Source organism: Dermacentor variabilis, chromosome 3, assembly GCF_050947875.1.
Source record: "Dermacentor variabilis isolate Ectoservices chromosome 3, ASM5094787v1, whole genome shotgun sequence".
Classification (NCBI taxonomy): domain Eukaryota; kingdom Metazoa; phylum Arthropoda; class Arachnida; order Ixodida; family Ixodidae; genus Dermacentor; species Dermacentor variabilis.
Genome location: NC_134570.1, coordinates 138,040,391 through 138,058,876, shown reverse-complemented (window position 1 = coordinate 138,058,876; position 18,486 = coordinate 138,040,391). Strand labels below are relative to the sequence as shown.

The 18,486-nt window shown below is 43.7% G+C and overlaps 1 protein-coding gene across 5 annotated transcripts in view; it reads right to left on the bottom strand.

Annotated features, from left to right (window-relative positions):
• Positions 1-18,486, bottom strand: part of LOC142576308 (carboxypeptidase Q-like) — a 63,672-nt gene that overhangs the window by 9,509 nt on the left and 35,677 nt on the right. For 2 of the 5 annotated variants that reach the window (XM_075686382.1, XM_075686381.1), the window contains 2 exons: positions 14,446-14,501; positions 8,823-9,350 (listed from right to left, as the gene is read on the bottom strand). In XM_075686382.1, the coding sequence (XP_075542497.1) occupies positions 8,823-9,323 (501 nt within the window). In that variant the 5' untranslated portion in view covers positions 9,324-9,350; positions 14,446-14,501. Of the gene's footprint in view, positions 1-8,822; positions 9,351-13,295; positions 13,690-14,445; positions 14,502-18,486 lie in introns of those variants that run through there. The other 3 variants (XM_075686383.1, XM_075686384.1, XM_075686380.1) reach the window with 3 other exon arrangements.

Sequence of the window (18,486 nt, the reverse complement as noted above, 5' to 3'; positions counted from 1 at the left end):
CCCGCTCTACAGTATTCCACAGACCAGACAACCGGCTAATTCCCCTCTGGTTAACTTCTCGCAATAGTGAGAGATGGACTATTCCCACTGCTGGAGTGGCTGAGCTGAACCATTCCATTCCTTCGATTCCAGTAAATGAAACGCTTTCTCTATAATTGCTTACCGCATGTGCTTGCGTGACACGTAGCAAAAACGTACTTGTGAAGTCTCAATAACGTTACAAATAATAAAACCTTTATTTTATTTCGCACAAAGAACGTGTTAGCGGCCAGTTTTCTCTATCAGGGCGTTGTCCGTAATCTCTTTAATATCTACTGGTTTGAAGCGAAGCTTTTCCGCGAGGACTCCCGGTCTTTCCTAATCGTGGCTACTTGCTGATGTCGTCCTAAATAGCTTGCGCATTAAAATAGAAGGAATCTGAATTACTCGCCCATATTGAGATATAGAACTTCGGTCCTCTCGCACTGCAGCTCGAAGCGATCGAACCATTAAGCCACAAACACACTTTCTTTTTCTATTTTCTTCGTAGAAAAAATACGTAGCTCCATACAAGCAATGAGTTTCACACATAGTTAATACACAGGCAAGCATGCATCTAACACAGATATCCACTTAGGCTGCGGCTCTTCAGCCGCGTACACGCTATGCACATAAGCTACTCTTTCCCGAAAAAAAAAGGATTTCGTTGACCCTTCTTCAGGGTTCTTTGTAGGATGTCACAAAAAGAATTGCACTCCTGCAGCCCATAAATGAATATTCTACTGTCTCTTCACGCGAAAATAGTCTGCAGTTTGTTCCTCATGAGAGATAGCAAACTGTCACCTGAAACCGCGTCTTAACTGGGATGGTTCTTGCGCGAAACTTGAAGAAAAAGGATTTGACGCCTGATGTAAAGTGCATTCGGCGGAGGCGTTTGCACAGACCTTGGTATCCACATTTGAAATAGGGGACGCAATAAAAAGGTGTAGGAAAAAGCTAGTCTGCTACTGCGGCAGACAGTGCTGTTGTAAAAGCATTAAAATTACTCTATGCTGAAACGAACTTTCAACAAAAAAAGCGGAACCTCTAAACAACCTTAAAAAAAACGAACCAGGGGCAGCTGGTACATGCGCAAATGTGGATGGCACGATTAGGTTTGGAAGGTATTGGAGAAGTCGAAGCTGCAACATCTGCGCGGGACACCAGCTGCCTTACAGAAAGAAGGTGGACCAGGCTTAGGCGATGAAAAGTAAAAGAAAAGACATTGTCCTGCGTTACTGCAATCGCGCGTACTATTTTATAGCGTCAAGGCGCACTAACTCTTTTCAGACGACCACCGCGTGTGTCACACTGCGCCACACGGATGCGCGAGAGTACGTGCGGAGGCGCCGGTTTCCTTTTTTTTCCCAAAAAGCAGGAAGGAAATGGGCAGATTTATAGCATTTGATCAACCGGTTCACGAAAGCTTCGCTTCACCTGCATTCCTAGATGTCCGTTGGATGGCCCTACGTTTATTTAAAAAAAAAAGAAGCGTTTTGTGAATTTTAGTTTCCTCAAAAGTACATTTGCCTATGTGTTGGGAAAATGGTCACTATAGGCCTCAATATAATCAGTCCGCGAACACTCAGATGGCACAGCACCTGCCTGGTCAATACAGCATGCGTACACCGGGGTGCCTTATTTGACAAACGCATGTATAAGATATGTACTCAAGGCGATTACACGTGTACTTTGACTAGGCAAAGAAATATATGAAACATTACACTCATTTTATTGTCTTGCTTGTCAAGTAGCGTCAAGAAACATGTTATCTGCACCGATTAGAAGTGGCGAATATGTAATGTGACAGCAACATATATGTTCAGTTCTTGCGATCAAAATATCTCCGAACCATGCCACTTTGTGATATGGTATGGTTTCGAAAGTGGCCCAGTATATTACATGCCTTTACAAGGAACAGTACGTCTCGTCCCGTTTAGCTCGTTTCTCTTCAATTCAGGATGAAGCCACGCATGTCACTGACATCATGGTCCGCCAATTTCTCTAAATAAACACTTAGTCTGCTGCTGCCGATTTGTGACAGCTCTGATAGCGACTTGCGACTTTACCTGCACACGTGCTAGGCGGTTCACGACGTCCTCGCGTGATGCGACACCAAGCAAAGCACGCGTTTTAAATCAGTCCCACTATTTACAAATATCTGCAATTCTTCCGTTGTTCATTTGCTTAAAGGAAAGTAGAAAATAATCTTACGCCGTTGCATATGCCATGCATCCAGCTATCATAAGAAACCAACAAACAATGACACCAAAAAAAAAAACCAGGAGAAATTACTTGTACTTACTAATTGATTTTAAAAATTTTGAAATTAATGGAAAAGAAAGAGGATGGAAAAACAACTTGCCGTAGGTGGGGAAGGATCATATGTCTTCGCATTACGCGTGCGATGTTCTACTAATTGAGCTACCGTGGCGCCGTTTTCACATTCACTTTTTCGGGTATTTATGATTATCTCCTAGAACCATGGGAGTGTTAGCTAGCGCTACCACTCACCGACCTTGGCGGCGGTTGTGGTACATCCTTCTTGCCGCAAGCGTCATGGGTACGTGATAATTCTCTGGGTGAAGGCGACTGGCCAAAAACCCACATATGCTATCTGAAGGCATCAATGTTGCAGCATTCAAGACCCTCTTTACGTAATAAACAATAAATGAAAAGAAAGGGAGTTGTCCGAGGGGCTTGATTTTTATTAATCATTTCATAAGAAGCCAACAAACAATGACGGCGGGGAAAACATAGAGGAAATTACTTGTGCTTACTAATTGAATTAAAGAAATAATAAATTAATGAAAATGAAAGTGAATGACAAAACAAATTTCCCGTTTTTTCATCCACTTTCCTTTCCATCTTTTAATCGTCCTTTTTATTCAGTCAGTAAGTACAAGCAATTTCCCCTATGTTTTCTGTGGTATCATTGTTTCTTGGCTTCTTATGTATGATATGATTAATAAATATCGTGCCCCTCGGTTAACCCCCTCTCTTCTCGTTTAATGCATCGAGCTAGGTTATTCGGCAACTTTGGTGACTAACATAAATGTAAAGCGCATTGGTATAATTCGTCGGGGTGGTGTTTTTTGTTTCGCAGCTGCTGGCATACTACCGGGACAAATTTTTTTTTCCAGTACACCTCTATGACCTCGTGTTATCACACTTTCCGGGTACTCGACAGCGTGAGAAAAGCTGCGGCAGGCGTTCCAAATCACCGTAGAGTCCTGCAGGGTAAACCAGTTTGAGCAATCGCTCTTGGCCTCCATCTTTGTGTGGTAGGTCAACTCTGCTCTTGCAGAACTGAATTCTGTTTCTTGACAACTATGAGTAGCTGTTTTTGAATCCACTTCATTCTCGTAAAGCAGAAGTGTCTCCGTCGTTTTCTGAAGTTTAGAATGTGTCGAATCGAGTGTTGTTTATATTTACCGCGGCAAAGGTAGTCACATATAGGTAGACACTGAAAGAACTCGTAGGAAAAATATACTATAGTGTGCCAGCTTACTTCAGGCCAAATGCCAAGTTTACCTGTTTCATTGTTTCGTTCAATATCAACATTTAGGATTCCAAAACTACGCACTCATTCTGTTCCAGCTCCATTCCGAAATTTCGTACTCTCATTCCTTTCCCAGTCCATCTGTCCCACTGGTGCCATCGTTCTATTTCCATTCCATTCTGGGTGTTTCAAAATGCGGAATGATTCCGGCATATATTAAACTCCGGAGTTGCCCCTCCGCACCTCTGGTGCAAACCAAACTTGTTTTTCAAGGTACATTATAGTGCAACGTGATATTTGCTGTCATGTTGAAATTTTTTTTGGAAAAAAAATGGTATTCAAAAGCAGATATACTTTGTGGTTGATAAAGCATAAAACATGGTTTTACTAGTATTTATTTAAGCGCGTATTGGCGTGACTTAGCTGGACCCCGAAAATGTTAACTGCAGCATGGCGTGTCAACCAATCGAAACGTATAGCCACTGGGCAAAGTCACATGCACCATGCCCAACTTCCGCTGCCAAAATTCTCCACTGCGAGTAGTTGTGGTCGGAGCAGGAGGCGGTTTCTCTGGTCAAATAACATAATAAATACTTTCGGCGTTTCCGCTGGCGCTACGAGATGGCCGCATCCCATAGTACCAGAAGAAGCGATGAAAACGACATGCCTAACTTGTGTCGCAGGGCCCCTCTAAGAACGCATGCGCTTTCTTGCTTCTCTGCATAAGCACATCGACGCGTCTGAAGTGCGAATACATTCCACCGATTCAGTGTTCAATTTCGGCACATAACGAGATCAGAAGAGCCTCTTAGCACCATACATTTCAGTGCAGGGAAGTGCTTTTTTACACAGAAATCGACGTTTCTTTGCTGCTGGTAAAGAATATATATTATGCGCGAATATTTTGAGCTTAGAGGCAATACACCTGGAGCTTCGCTCTACAAAGATCGGTCCAGAGGACGTTATGACCATCTATTTTATCAATGATAGAGTTTTACTGTTTGCTCTTCTTTTGTCCAGATAAGTCACTAAACTTAGCTAAGTGAAAGTTTTATCTTGGTAGAATAACAGTTTTTTGGTAAAGGGACACGGCTGGATGTATAAGAATTGTATGCTGCGAAACAGTGTCGGAGGGTTCTCGGTAACTTATTTTGTCTTTTATCAGATTAGAATGTCATGAATGGAGACTGGTGACTATAGAACCAAGCTTTAGCCCTTATGTACATTTCATTTGCAGAGCACATGTTGTATTGTAACAGATACAGTGTGAAAATAGGAGAATATGAAAAGTTGAAGAGACCATAGGGAGCTTGGCCGGAATAATCTGCTTATGAGGAAGCCGTGAAACTCTAATGATAATGTGTAGAGTTGCAATATTTCGAAGGTGCTTCAAAATGTCAGTGGCATTTGCGTTTGTTACCGGTCCAGAAAAGACGGAGTTATATTTCGACATTAGTGTTCACACAATCCGCTACCTGCCGATATGCCTTGACGGACATTATTGAACAGAAAACAAGTCATTTCGTGACAGACATACGAGACATATGTCAGTATCACGGCCGTAGAAAATTATTTCACCAAGTGGCACTATATTCACGGTAACTCCCATCCCGTCTTGGAGCCGAAAAGCTTGTGCCTATGTCGCTTTGGACATCATAAAGCACTGTTACCTAATGAATATGAAGGTCAAATGGAGCAAAAGCTAAACTTCTATATGACAAAATAAAAGTCAAAAATGTCCTTTATGCGTGGAATGAAATCACTAAAGAGTGCTATGAGTGTCAAGCACGCCCTCAGGATGACCATGCTTGAATTTTCGAAAGCGATTCCTTCAGGATACTGAATGTTAATGCAAGCAGCATACTAAATAAGGTCGAGGATATCGAAGCTATGATTATAGAGCATGATTCGAATATTACAATGATTAGTGAGACGGCTTCATAAAGGTATATTAGATAGCGAGGTAACTCCAAAGTCTTATGTAATGGCAAGGAAGGACCGGGATGGTAGAGGTGGTGGGGTTGCGTTAATGATTCGCGATAACATTGACTTTATTATACTTCCTGTCCCCGCTGATATTGAGGCAGTTTGGATTAAGATAATTTATAAGAATCGTTCAGTCCACATAGGCGGTATATATAGGCCACCAAATTCACCAGTCCAGGTTCTTTCTTCTCTCCGGCACTTTATGTAGTGCAATATACAAGGAGACAATATTATACTTTTGGACGATTTCAACCTACCTGGAATAAACTGGAATGCTTACTCTCCTGGAGATACAGAAATTTTGAATTGCAATGAGCTTCTTGATCTTGTTTTTTGTTTTGGTTTAAACCAAGTGGTGACCGACTATACTAGAATCAGTGCTCGTTCTTCGTCTATCCTTGATCTTGTTTTCGTGACTAATGACCTGTTGCCTTTACCAATAGACTGTGAGACCAGTGATGGCATCTCTGACCATAAACTTGTAGAACTGTCTTTGAGGCTTTCCGCCAATACTGTAAACCATCCCCGCAAAAATGTCGTGTTAAACTTTGCTAGAGCTGATGATGTTCGGGTTCTAGAATAGCTAGAGGGCACTTATGAGAGATTCTCTGAACTTTCCATGCATAATCAGGGTTCTTATTGTCTCTGGAAGTACTGTGCTAATTTGGTCATGTCTTCTATAAAACTGTATATACCTAAGCGTTTAAAGAAAACTAGCAATAGAAGCCCTTGGATAACTAGAGAAATAATACACTCAAAGAGGCTAATAAAACGAAAACGTAAGAAGTGTAAAAAGAATCCTAGCACTCAGACTCGTTCCACCATTCAATGTCTTGGAAGGAATCTTAAGATGCTTGTGAAAGAATCCAAACAAAGGTTCTTTGGGATCACAATCCCAAAATTTCTAAAAGAAGCACCGGGTAAACTTTGGAGATATATGAATCCATCATCGAATGTTCGCTCAACGACACAATCTAATGAACATCCTTCTTCCGAGAGTTTCAATGATTATTTTGCATCTGTGTTCACAGAAGACAACGGAATTATGCCGAGTATTGAAACTCCATCTGACAGGCCGCCTATTGCCGACGTTGAAATTTCTGAACAAGGTGTGCTCTACCTTTTGCTTCGTTTGGACATAAAGAAAAACCCTGGACCCGATGGCATCCCTAACGAGTTTCTTTATCGATATGCCGAATGGAATTCTAAATATCTTCCATAAATTTTTTGGTCTTCACTTCAGAGCGGTATTTTACCAAAGGTATGGAAACAAGCTAAAGTTATTCGTGTCCTCAAAAGCGGCGGTGCTAATAATTTAGCAAATTTTCGCCCTATATCAATTCCTAGTACCTGTTCAAAGAAGCTTGAACATATCGTCTCGAAACATCTGTTAACTTATATTAATGAATATTATTTGTTATCTATCCACCAACATGGCTTTCGTCAAGGCCTATCCACAACATCTCAGCTCATCGAATTAGCCCATGATCTTTCAGAAACTATTAACTCCCGGGGACAGACGGATATGATCTTCATGGACTTTGCGAAGGCATTTCATAAAGTGTCTCACCATAAACTACTAAGAAAAATTAATGTTATGTTCAAAAATGCTGCGTTTACTCAATGGTTCTCATCCTATTTTCTTTCTCGCGAGAAATATGTCGAAATTAGTTGTACAAGGTCTCAGATTTCATGTGTTAAGTCGGGAGTTCCCCAAGGCAGTGTTTTCGGCCCCCTTTTATTCCTCTTATTTATACATGACCTCCCGAATGAAATAGATGTTTCCATCGGGCTCTTCGCAGATGACTGCATTATATACAATAAAATTGACGCAGTAAGAGACCAGGCTAAATTACGAGCAAATTTACAGAAAATAAAGAAATGGTGTGATGAATGGCAAATGGTGCTAAATCCGTTAAAAACTGTAGTTATCACTGTCTTAGAAAGTTAAATTTCTTAAACTACTATTATTTTATTAATAATCATGAACTTATAAGGGTTGATCAGCATAAGTATCTTGGCATGATTTTAAAAAGTGATCTTCGCTGGAACCACCCTATAGATTATGTGTGTGCCTAGTCTAACAAGTGTTGTCTAAGGCGCAATTTACCATTCGCAACTGAAGAAGCAAAATTTCTAGCTTATAAAACACTAATTAGACCTATAATTGAATATTCCAAGGTTGTCTGGGACCCTTACACTGCTATATATATATCAAAAATCGAACGAGTACAGTGTCTGGCAGTCAGATTCATATTCAATAAATATCGGCGGACGGACTCCCCTTCTCAACTTTGTGTACAGGCAGACCTACCGGCATTACAGTGTAGATCTAAATATGAAAGACTTAAATATATTTACCTAATAATTCATCATCATGTTCATATTAGGCATACAGACTTATTTGAAATTCTTTCTGGTGAAACCACTAGACATCGTCATTCAATGTTTATTCGTCCCCCTGTTATACATACCGATTGTTTCAAGTATAGCTTTTTTCCAAGAGCTATCAAAGAATGGAACTCCCTGTCGGAAGAAGCCGTTTCATCCTCATGAATTGATTTCTTCGCAAAACACATTGGAAATATCCTAGTTTGTAAATAATATACTTAATTTTGTGTCCTTGTTATCTTCAGCGGTTTACGCTGTTACCTCTTGGTGTTATTAAGTTTAATTTATTGTCCCTTTTTGTGTTTCAGTGTACAATTTTCCATTTACAAAATATGTGATATATAATTGTTCATATTCCTCTCCTGTTATAGCCCTGTGTAAGGGCTGGCAGTATCTGTAAATAAATAAAATAAATAAAAATATGCGTAACGACAATTCATTGCTTCCTTCTCTATCGTTGGTTTGCTTACTTCCTTATTAACGTCATCAGCGCTTTTACAACATTTTCTCTAGCAATTCTCGAATTAGAACCAAATTCCTTCACTTCTGTAGCAGTTCGTTAGTTGACAGAAACGTCATTGTAACAAGAACATTTTCGCTACAAATTTCTATCCTGAAATTTAGCATAAACAATTTCAGTTAGGGTAAGGGGGCATACATAGATTACGCGAATGTGGTAGGAGAGACGAAGCAATAGGAGGCACGGTAGGGGGGTGAATTAGACGAGTGTTCGGATTACTACTGTGGAAGGCTGGCGTGTGGTAAGGTTAAATAGGAGGGGAAGGGTAAAAGAGAATGAGTGAGCACTGCACGCACGTAAGATACACCACACGAACTACAAATAGCCACTCAGGATGGCTAGCGACACAAAATGCCGCCATGGCAGTGCATTCACCATTCGGCAATTGATCCAAGCCCTTATTACCTTGCTCGAATTCTCCTCGAGTTCGTCGAAGCACCCAACGACCAGCACCGGAGCCGTGATGCCTCCTGGCGGCGTAGACACACTGTTTCCCAAGCCCAGGATGTCCATTCGCTTCAACCTGGGCTCCACCATCCACGCTTCTTCGTGACCCCTCTGCCAGTTTACCACGCTCGCGTTCTCAGTATGCACGAAGTCTAGCCCCTGGCCTCGCAGCATGTCGAACATGTAGTCGATCGAGTCTTCCAAGCTCTTACTGCCAGATGGCCTCGCGCCGAACGTGTCCACGAACTTGGCCAGCTCATCGTACGTCACATTTTGTTCGTCGCCGTACACAACGGTGTCTATGATCTTGTCTACGATTGGCTTGTATTTACGGATCTCGCGGACTAAACGTGGAGGAAGCGTAGTGTCGCTGTCGCACGCATATTGCTCTTGGGATCGCGATATTACTGCAGCATGAATCACAAGGAGGGTGCAGGTGAAAGCGTAAAGCCAGGCCATGGCTCCCCGCTTGCGACAACTACTCACCTGCAAAGGAACAAGGTATTGCATAAGTATGCGATCATCATTAAGTCTTTGAAATATTGAAAGGCGATAAGAAATAAAGATACCGCAGAATCTGCAAATAAAGATTGCATGCCCACAGGAATTGCTACGATGTACTCACAAAGTTCCATATAATATCTTGCATGTAAAGGAAATATAAGGAATAAGTTATGAATATAGAAATATTCACAGTGCCCTACTATTAAAAAAATTATGCAGATTTAAGTCATAAGTGATACTCGGTGTTACGCGAAATATTTTTCAGGTATCCGGTATTCGAAGGACGAGCCCACCATTGGTCAAGCATTTCTTTTTTAATAAATATCCCCTTAACAAGGCCAGGAGAGAACCTACTTTAGGCACAGTGCCTGGAATGAAACAAAGCGCGTTTCGCAATAAAGAGTGACGTTTAGACGTGCAACGAACACGATCAATTAATATTAAGAACGTTCCTTCTAAAACGGGGTAGCGGCGAGCCTCCAGTCACCATCGCTATTTATTGGCTGTGCCGTTATGCTAGCGAGTCTAAAATTGTGGGTTCCCTGGGAGAGGTGGGCGTGTTCCGAAGGGAATGGGACGTAAAAAAAGCTCATCTATTAAAGGTGAGTGTGGATTATTGAGTATTACATTGGTCCAAGTTATTACTATTGCCTCTACTGCGTCGTCTGTCGATGCCAAACCTACCATTGCGGTGTCCCTCACAGGCCAGGTGTTCCTTAGGGACATTAAAATCCACCAAACCATCAGTAGCCGCTGTATGGCGTCTTGCATTATATTAGGGTAAACATCGCTATACATCGCCATGATTCCTTCATTGTGCGTTCTTTTTCATGCTAAAATTAATCGCTAATTTTCCAATTCTTACCTACCTGCGTCCGTTGCATCCCCTTTCGTGTGTGCTCTGCACGATTGCGGAATGCCTTTATTAGGCTGTACCAATAGCCGCATTCACTAAAGGATGCGTGCCACGACATTCAGGCAAAATATGTTGAGAGATTCCGAAACGTGATACTCTTTTCCGCTGCCTGGTGAGCAACACACATTTATGAAAGAGTGACAGACCAGTGCCGCAAAACGTTATTCTGCAACTCCGGAGAGTTACGGCTCCCAGGTGGGCTTCTATACGCCTATATGTATCGGCGCCGCAGACAATGGGTAAAGTTCTGTCTTGTCTTCATCGCCTATCTTGGCTAGCAATAACTGAGTCCAACACTTGATGGTGCCGCGTATAATATCATTTTTGTTTAAGTATTTATATTTACGGCGTTTATTTAGAAGAAGTAGTGATAATTGGAACGACTCCGTGAATTTTTCCTAAAAAGGCAAAGTTCTGATTAGGACACGAGTAGTTGCACGGAACTTCATAATGCCGCTTTCAACCTACACAGGTCGGAAAAGGTGATAGTAAGGCACCAATAGCTCAGCGGTTAACGCGTTGCAGTTGAATGTTTGGATGAGACCCATGTGAGAGGTACTGCACAGAACTAGAGGTGAGGTGAAGTAGGTTGCTCAGGGAGTTGGTGCACGTTCATGGATACAAACTGATGAGCACGAAGTAGAATACGCTAAATGAAAAGACCAGAAGGCCATATTCGTCATATGGCATATCCCTATTTCCTGTTAGCCCACTTCTCCATCACCGTACTTTCGCATTCGTGAACTTCAGGTAAATGTACTGGGCTTCGAGTTAAGGTTGTTAACCCCGCAAATTAAGCGGGATAGTGCGACTTGTGAGTAAAAGTTTTGAATCCCAGCTTGACCCAGACAGGACAGCCATACTTAGCTTGATACCTAAGGATGCCTGCTTGATGCCTGATCAGGATGCCTGCTCCTTAGCTTGGTGACACATTCTCGTCTTTTGTCTTCTCTTTAATTGTCGTAATCATAGGGATGGTTTCATTTTCATTGTGGCTCTAGTACGGCTGTAGACTCTAGGTACGAGTAGAGATAAAACCACGCGGGAACTGCTAGAGACATATCACATTCATCTCAGTGGTCAAGCATGTGTTATTCAAACATCTGTTTTGTTGTACCGTGCGGAAATTGTTGGGTTTGAAACAAACACGATGATTTGTCGCTTGCTCTTTGCTGCTCCTGATGTCGAGGCTGTGCGCGGCAGGCACGCACCCAAGGGAGGGGGGCGTCTTTCGTTGTCTCCCTTCGTCGCCAGCAAGTTTTCTTCATAATGTGCAAGCATTTTCGAACGACATCGTGATGGCGACGTGCAGGGCCAGGCCTGTCGGATTTTGTGTCCGGAAAGGACTGGTTCCTTAAGAATTTCCCACTCAGCTCGGACCTGTTCAACCGTCATGGCAACCCATCAAAGGGGTGAGCAAGATTCTTCGTTGCGAACTGTGGAGGCAGATTCGACTTTACTATGATTGGCTATGCATACTTTGCTTCAATCAAGACCCAGAGTGGCTGGCTTCTAAAAAAGCTGAAAAACTTCAGACGCAACTTCCACCAATTGGCTGAATCGTCGTGCAAAACTACTTTGTTTCAACTAATGAGGCTCCATGCAAATACCAAGTTAAACAAACAGCTGGACAACAGGCTTCATGTCTTCGGCAACGCCCCCGTCCCAGAAGATATCGCAACGTGGTACAAAAAGGATCTAAATATGGACTTCAACCAACGACTTCAGTGCAGGACTTGGGAGCAATGAATCATTCCATAGCAGGAAAAGTAGATGCAAAACAACGTGAGAGGTGTTTGCTTCAAGGTGCTGATTCCCTGCAGAAGTTTGCTGCGAATCGTAAGCGCCAAGATATCGCCCATGCAAAGTATTATCAGCTATATTAAAGCCAAAGATTTGTTTCTCTTGCAAGCCAAAAAGGAAGGGGGTTTTGTCATCCTGTCGAAATATACCTGTCAAGCAAAAGCGCGTCAGGCCGTAAACCAAAATTTTACACCCCAAGAAACTCGGGTGCCGCGCGTGAGAAAAGACTTTTTGCGTTTTCGTAAAGATATCGCTTTAAATACTTTAGCAAAATATATAGAAAAAAAGCAAGAAAGGCTCCCCCACAGTTTTCTTCAGTGCAAAAGCGCACAAAACAGATGTTACGTTCAGGGCTATTGTCAGTGAACGTGACACATGACAACTTCAGGTCAGGAAGTCCCTGTTAAAGTGCCTTAAGAATCTGGAAGTGAAAGATCCCCTCCTTGTTCCTAACTCGGATGCAATCACATCCTTTTTTCGTGACAACAATGTTCGCTTGCCGTTCTCTATTGTATAGAAGACCTGTTTTATTCCATACCGCACCGTGAATTGTTTGCTGCTCTAAAGACATGTATTGATGACTGAGGTGAACCCGAGTTTCAGAATGGTGTTGGTCTGAGTGCTTGTCATATTTAACCTTACTGGACACCTATCTGAGTAGCGCTTTTATCCTTTTTGACAACCACCTGTTCTTGCAAAAAAAAGGCCATTTGTATTGGTTCATGCGCAGTACCTTTATTATGTGACGTATTTCTTTTGGAATGGATAAGAATCTCGACGACTGCCTTAAAGGGCACACATGTGTTAAGAGTTTTTAGGTACGTAGAATACATTTTTTACAATGGACCAACAGTATTCTTTAACATGCCGTGACGAAATTAACAAGTTATTGGATATTTTTAAACTCCATGGTCAAGGCCTATCTTTTACGCATGTTCCTCCAACTTATGATCAGTTGCAATTTTTTTTTAGATTCAGGCATCAGGTTTTTAAATGAGCATGCTTTTTGACGCTATTGTCCGTCAGCACAAAAACGACTATTGCCCATAGGACTCTGTCCACTGGAAAATTGCTAAAAGAGGTATAACGACACTCTGCTAGGGCCTGCGCTTAGAAGGACGTGTGTTCACCAGCTCCATCGAGCGTGAGGTCTAGGGGCGTTTAAATGCCTGATTTCCTCGTTCGGTCATCACCCCGGTGGCACAAACCTTGCTGCAGAAGCTCAAACGTACAAATAATTCCAAGTGGAGTCCATGAGGTGAGCCGGATCCCTGAAGAAACACCCAGGTGGTACCTTATTACCACAAGGTGAGCCAGAACCTCCAGAAGGTGGCGAAGAGGCATGGGGGTACGTGCTGTGTTTTTCAGCCCGAACAAACTGGTTCGCCTATGCCCCCAAATCGCAAGGTATGCAGTGCAAACGTGCAAAGTCAAGCACGCAAAACGCTACGTGGAATAGTGTTCCACTGCTGTGGTTTGCCAGATGCCGCAAGTTGTGGGAAGACCTACGTCGGGCAGACTGGCCGTTGTGTGAACGACCGAATGAGGGAACATGCACACATTTCACAAAAGCCTATGAATGCCCATTCTCTACGCATTGCAGGTCGTGCTGTTGTAAGTCATGTTTTTCTGAGGTAAGAATTCTAGGTAGGAGTATAGATAAAACTGCGCGGCAACTGCTAGAGGCATGTAACATTGATATCAGCGGTCAAGCATGTGTCAGTAAAACATCTGTTTCGTTACATGATGCGGAAATGAAATTGTTGCACTTGACACAAGCAAGATGACCTGTCGCTTGCTCTTTGCTGCCCGTGATGTCGAGACTGTGCGCGGTATATATGTAGCAAGCTTCGTGCCTAATAAACAATTGTGAATGTAGCGCCGTATTTCTTTCCCTTCTTTCTGTCATTTAGAATATCTTTTTCAACTTTTTTTGCCCCCCAACAACATGTAGTTCGGCAAACACCAACTCCCCCAAGAAAAAGTTATTTTGCGGACCTTGATAATTCACAGCATGTCTATCTGCACTTGAATTTGTGTCAGCCAGGCAACTACTGCATCTTTCTTGATTTAAATTGCAGTATAGTACGACAAAAGAAAATTGGGAACATTGTCGGACGTGCCAACTCGCAGCTCTTGACACTGACAAGATCAGTGTCATTCACCACCACAACAATAAAAGTAAGCGCACTAGATCAATCGCGTAGCAGCGAAATAAGTGACATTTGGACGAACTGGCGCTAGCGCATTCTGTGGGCAGCGCTAGACGCACACTGAACATCCTTGCGAAAGAAACAGAAGAAATCGTAGCTAATCGGAACCAAAACGAGCGAGGCGCAAAAAAGAGAGGTCACCTACTTCAAAAGTTGCACTGGTCCGGCTTCCAATGCTGCAGAGAACGCGGCGTGCAAGTTCTGCATGCAGAATCAAGAGAAGAAGAACGTGATTTGAGCACGTAGAGCAGGCAGTCACGTGGGTGCACTTGTATACCGGCACGAGTGAACGCGAGGAGAACTATACTTCGCGTGGCTTCACAGCACAGTGATTTGAAATAAGTTTTTTCTCATTCTAGGCAGAAACTGCTCGCCGTGCCTTGAACACACGCCACGAAACTGCTTATTCGAGTCACGCAACGAGCCTTCCTGCCACGATTCTTCCAAGGGCGATCACTGATTACCGCCCCGAGGTGGAGAGCGCAAGCAGTACGCAACAAGGACAAAAAATAATCAATCGCGAAAGAAAGAAAAGCTGCGTGCAATAGTGCTTCGAAACTGCGGTGAGCTGTGTTTGTCGTACCGCATTTGCAATAACCGCGTAGAGAAGCGCGAGGTCAAGAACGAGTTGCATCAGACAGAATTTAATGACGGGCGTTAAAGTCCCTAGGGGTATGTGGCAGGATTCACAGGAACTGTGAGAGACGCCATTGCGGAGGCCTCCGGATTAAATGTAACCACGTGGTTCTCCTTAGCGTGGCCACAAAGTACGGTAGAGGAGCATTTTACATTCCTCCCCCCTAGCTAGGCGACCGCCGCGATCTCATTCTGACTCGTGCCCGCGTGCGTAGAAGACTAATATGAAAGAGGCCGCTGCAACCGGCGAGTTGGAAAACAAGGCGAGCTTGTCCGCATTAGGTTTTCATACACGCTTTCTTAATATTTGGTCCATCTATCTTAGACTCGCTTTCCCATTTTTATACATGTAATAACCCCACGTGGCAAGTCACCGTCGAAAGAAACACAATAGAAGAGGCCCCGACGTCGCGTTCTGGAAGCTCGAAGTGCAGTCATCTTGGTGCGCCATCTGTCTTTGCATTTTCTATCCACTCCCCGGTGTAGATGGGCGCGAGCTTCGAACTTGCATTGTGACGAGTCGCCGGAAGTGTGCGCTGCTGATGTGCCTCAGAATGAGACCTACAAGATTTCTCCAATAGTTTTACCAACGCTGACGCGCCCCTATAGATATTGTGACACTTTGAAGATAAAGTCCCTAGATACGTTTTCGCTTTTTCATTAAGTAGCGAGGCGCTTTGACGCACCGCTGACAAATCTCATTGGGCGGCGCTCATTTCTGGCAGCCATGGTCTTCCTAACGCTGTTCCCCCGCAGTCGCTTACACGCCGCAGTGAGCGAACTTCAGGGTAGGCTGAAGAGGCATTATAGTGAGCTGTGATTCTGTGCGCGTTTATTTTTGTGTCTTTTCCTTGTGCGAAGGATTTTCTGCGGTAGGTGCGATCGTAGCAACGCGGCAGGCGTCGCCTTAAGGATGAGTTGAGAACGGACACCCTCAGCAACCACGGCTCATAATTATGGCGACAAATTTTGCGTTTGGCCTGAACAGAGCAGTGCTTAGTCACTTTTGGGTTCGTATTTGATTGTCTGGGCCCATGCCTGAAGCTTGTATATCACTCATGTGGTGCAGCAGCTGCTGTTGACGGTCGGATGCTATCTACGCGGGTACGCTGCTTCAGGAGGTTAGCACGAACATGGCGGCCTTAGGAAGCTGCGTGAGAGGAGATGCCGCTACTTAAACAAGAGCAAGAAATCTGCGGATTTTAGTTGAAGAAGTCGACGAAGATCGGCGCTCTGATTGCGTGGTGGCCTGTTTTGCTGGCTGGCGCTCACACTCGTAGCTCACAAACCCAGCACACAATTTTCAAACTCACACACCACTTTGACCCTACTTACATCTTGCCTCGCGAACGGAATGTGCTTCGAGAGAAATCCGGGATGAAAACCTTGATCTTACTTTTCAGACGCCCTGAGCAGCGAAATCTTCACGGGCGCGGATGCTACGGAAACGAGGATGTTTGGACCGCCAGTTACAGCGCTCCTTTGCGAAAAACAGCATGCGACTTTCGCCACACTCTCTCAAAAACTGCCTATCTGGCCTGGATAATTCCTAAGCTTGTCTTCCACCTCGAGACAAATAAACGAAGCTTTAGTGAGTGGTTCAATGTTTATGTTGTCGATTCGGAGTCATATTTTATCGACATCCTTCTAGTTTAATTTCAGGAAGGCAGGTAAACGAACTTCGGGATGGAATATAGTTTATTTCATTTAACGTTAAGTTACCATGTGCTTGATACAAGCTACAATAGTGGCCTGATCGCGTTCCAGCGAATTCTGAAGGCTGAAAAATGTAGTCGCAGTAATCATCGAAGGCGATTGAAAAGTAAACAAAAATCTCAAGCTGCAGGAAGAAAGTTAATGGACGCACTAAACGCACTACCGAAGTCTACTGTTGATGCCAATTACGGTGTTTGATGGTAGCACTACAAACTATTGTCGAAGCGTTTTGACATACGCATGAAATGAAAGCGTGGTGACGACGCAGTCATGACGACAACGGAATAATGGCAGCGTTGCAACAAATGCGCATCGACAGCTGCATGACGACAGCTGCACGACGGCAACGGAATGACGACAGCTTGACGGCGGTGGCTTGAAAAACATTGCGCGTCTGCGCTTTCTTATCCACTTGTTTAGACCATGGTGGCCAGATACAGCTCCGACTATCTGATTTAATATTATGCAGATCCCAAGCACCGTCAATGAGCTTGGTTTAGACTGGCTTAATTCACTTAATTCTTAATTCGGCGCCCCGCAACTGTCAGTCGGAGGCGGAGAAGCGTGACCCGGAGCCATGACCTACCACAGCATCTAAACTTTCAAATGCTACGAAGCACTCGCACGTCAGGCCATTCGTCTCAAACACCCAGTTGGCGTTTGGCAACAACAGCATGTGTATCGTTACAAAACACTACATTTAATGGGATTTGCCGCTTTCTCTATTTCTATTGAGCGCGTTTGGCGTTTTCAGAGCAGCTTATGGCAGCCGACTTATCTGCTCCAAACGCTATTCCTAACTCCTGTCACCCATGTCTCACAATCAACCCCTCTTTCTTCCGTTTCTCAGTGTATACACCAAGGCATCCCACGGGCATGATCTCCCTCTTTGACCTTGAAGTGTCAAAGCAAAATAATATTAAGTGTTGAGTGATATATGGGCGTTGGAATATGTCAGGAGAATACGTCAATAAAAGGTGCACGCTTGTAGAGAAAATATGTTCAGTGGTACCTGTGCTGAATGGATATCACAACTTGCGAAGAATCACGCAAGGAGAAGCAGCAGAAAGACCCGAGTAACAACGATGGCAGTGACAGATCACATTTAGGAATGTTTGTGCACCTACTGAGCGGCAAAGTAAGTTGAAGATTTTCGCTATTAGATGGAGAGCGCGGGCAGGTCCGCCTTCGTCTTGGAGTGAATGTAAAAGTGGGCCGATTATGTAGCCCTCCTCTCACGAAGACTGTGGAGGCGGGCGCCCAAGAATTTCTTACGGTGTGTGAATGAGAGAGCATTACTTGTCGCTGACTTGCGTCGCTTAGTTTAGTGTTGCATCGAAATGTTGCTCAGTTTATTGCGCTGCCGCGTTATGTCGCCCAGTGTAACTGTTGCTACTTATGAAGCAGCAACCACGCAAGATGGCAAACCGGCCATATTGCGATCTTTCAGCTGAGTTTTATTTGCAGACTTTTCGTTAGTGTTTCACGCACATTGCGTTGAGTAGTCTTTCTCGATGGCGCCACTTTTCAGCACGGTGACACCACCTTGCAGAGCGATGACAGTACTTTTCCGAGCGGCACCATGTTGCTCACACTACATTTCTTCGCCGGGTTCGTGGGCGAACTCCACCTGATACTCTGGGGGAATGTAGCATTGGTCGCCCGACGGGTACCTCGAGCGCGTTGTTTCTTACTCGTCGTAGTTTGCGCAAAGCGTTAAAAACATCTCAAAAACATGCTCGGATTGACGTCTAATTTCTCAGGAAGGTTTCTGTAAACAAAGTAAATTGATTTCTTTGGAAAGAAAATTTCGTACATTTAGGTCTTGCTAGGA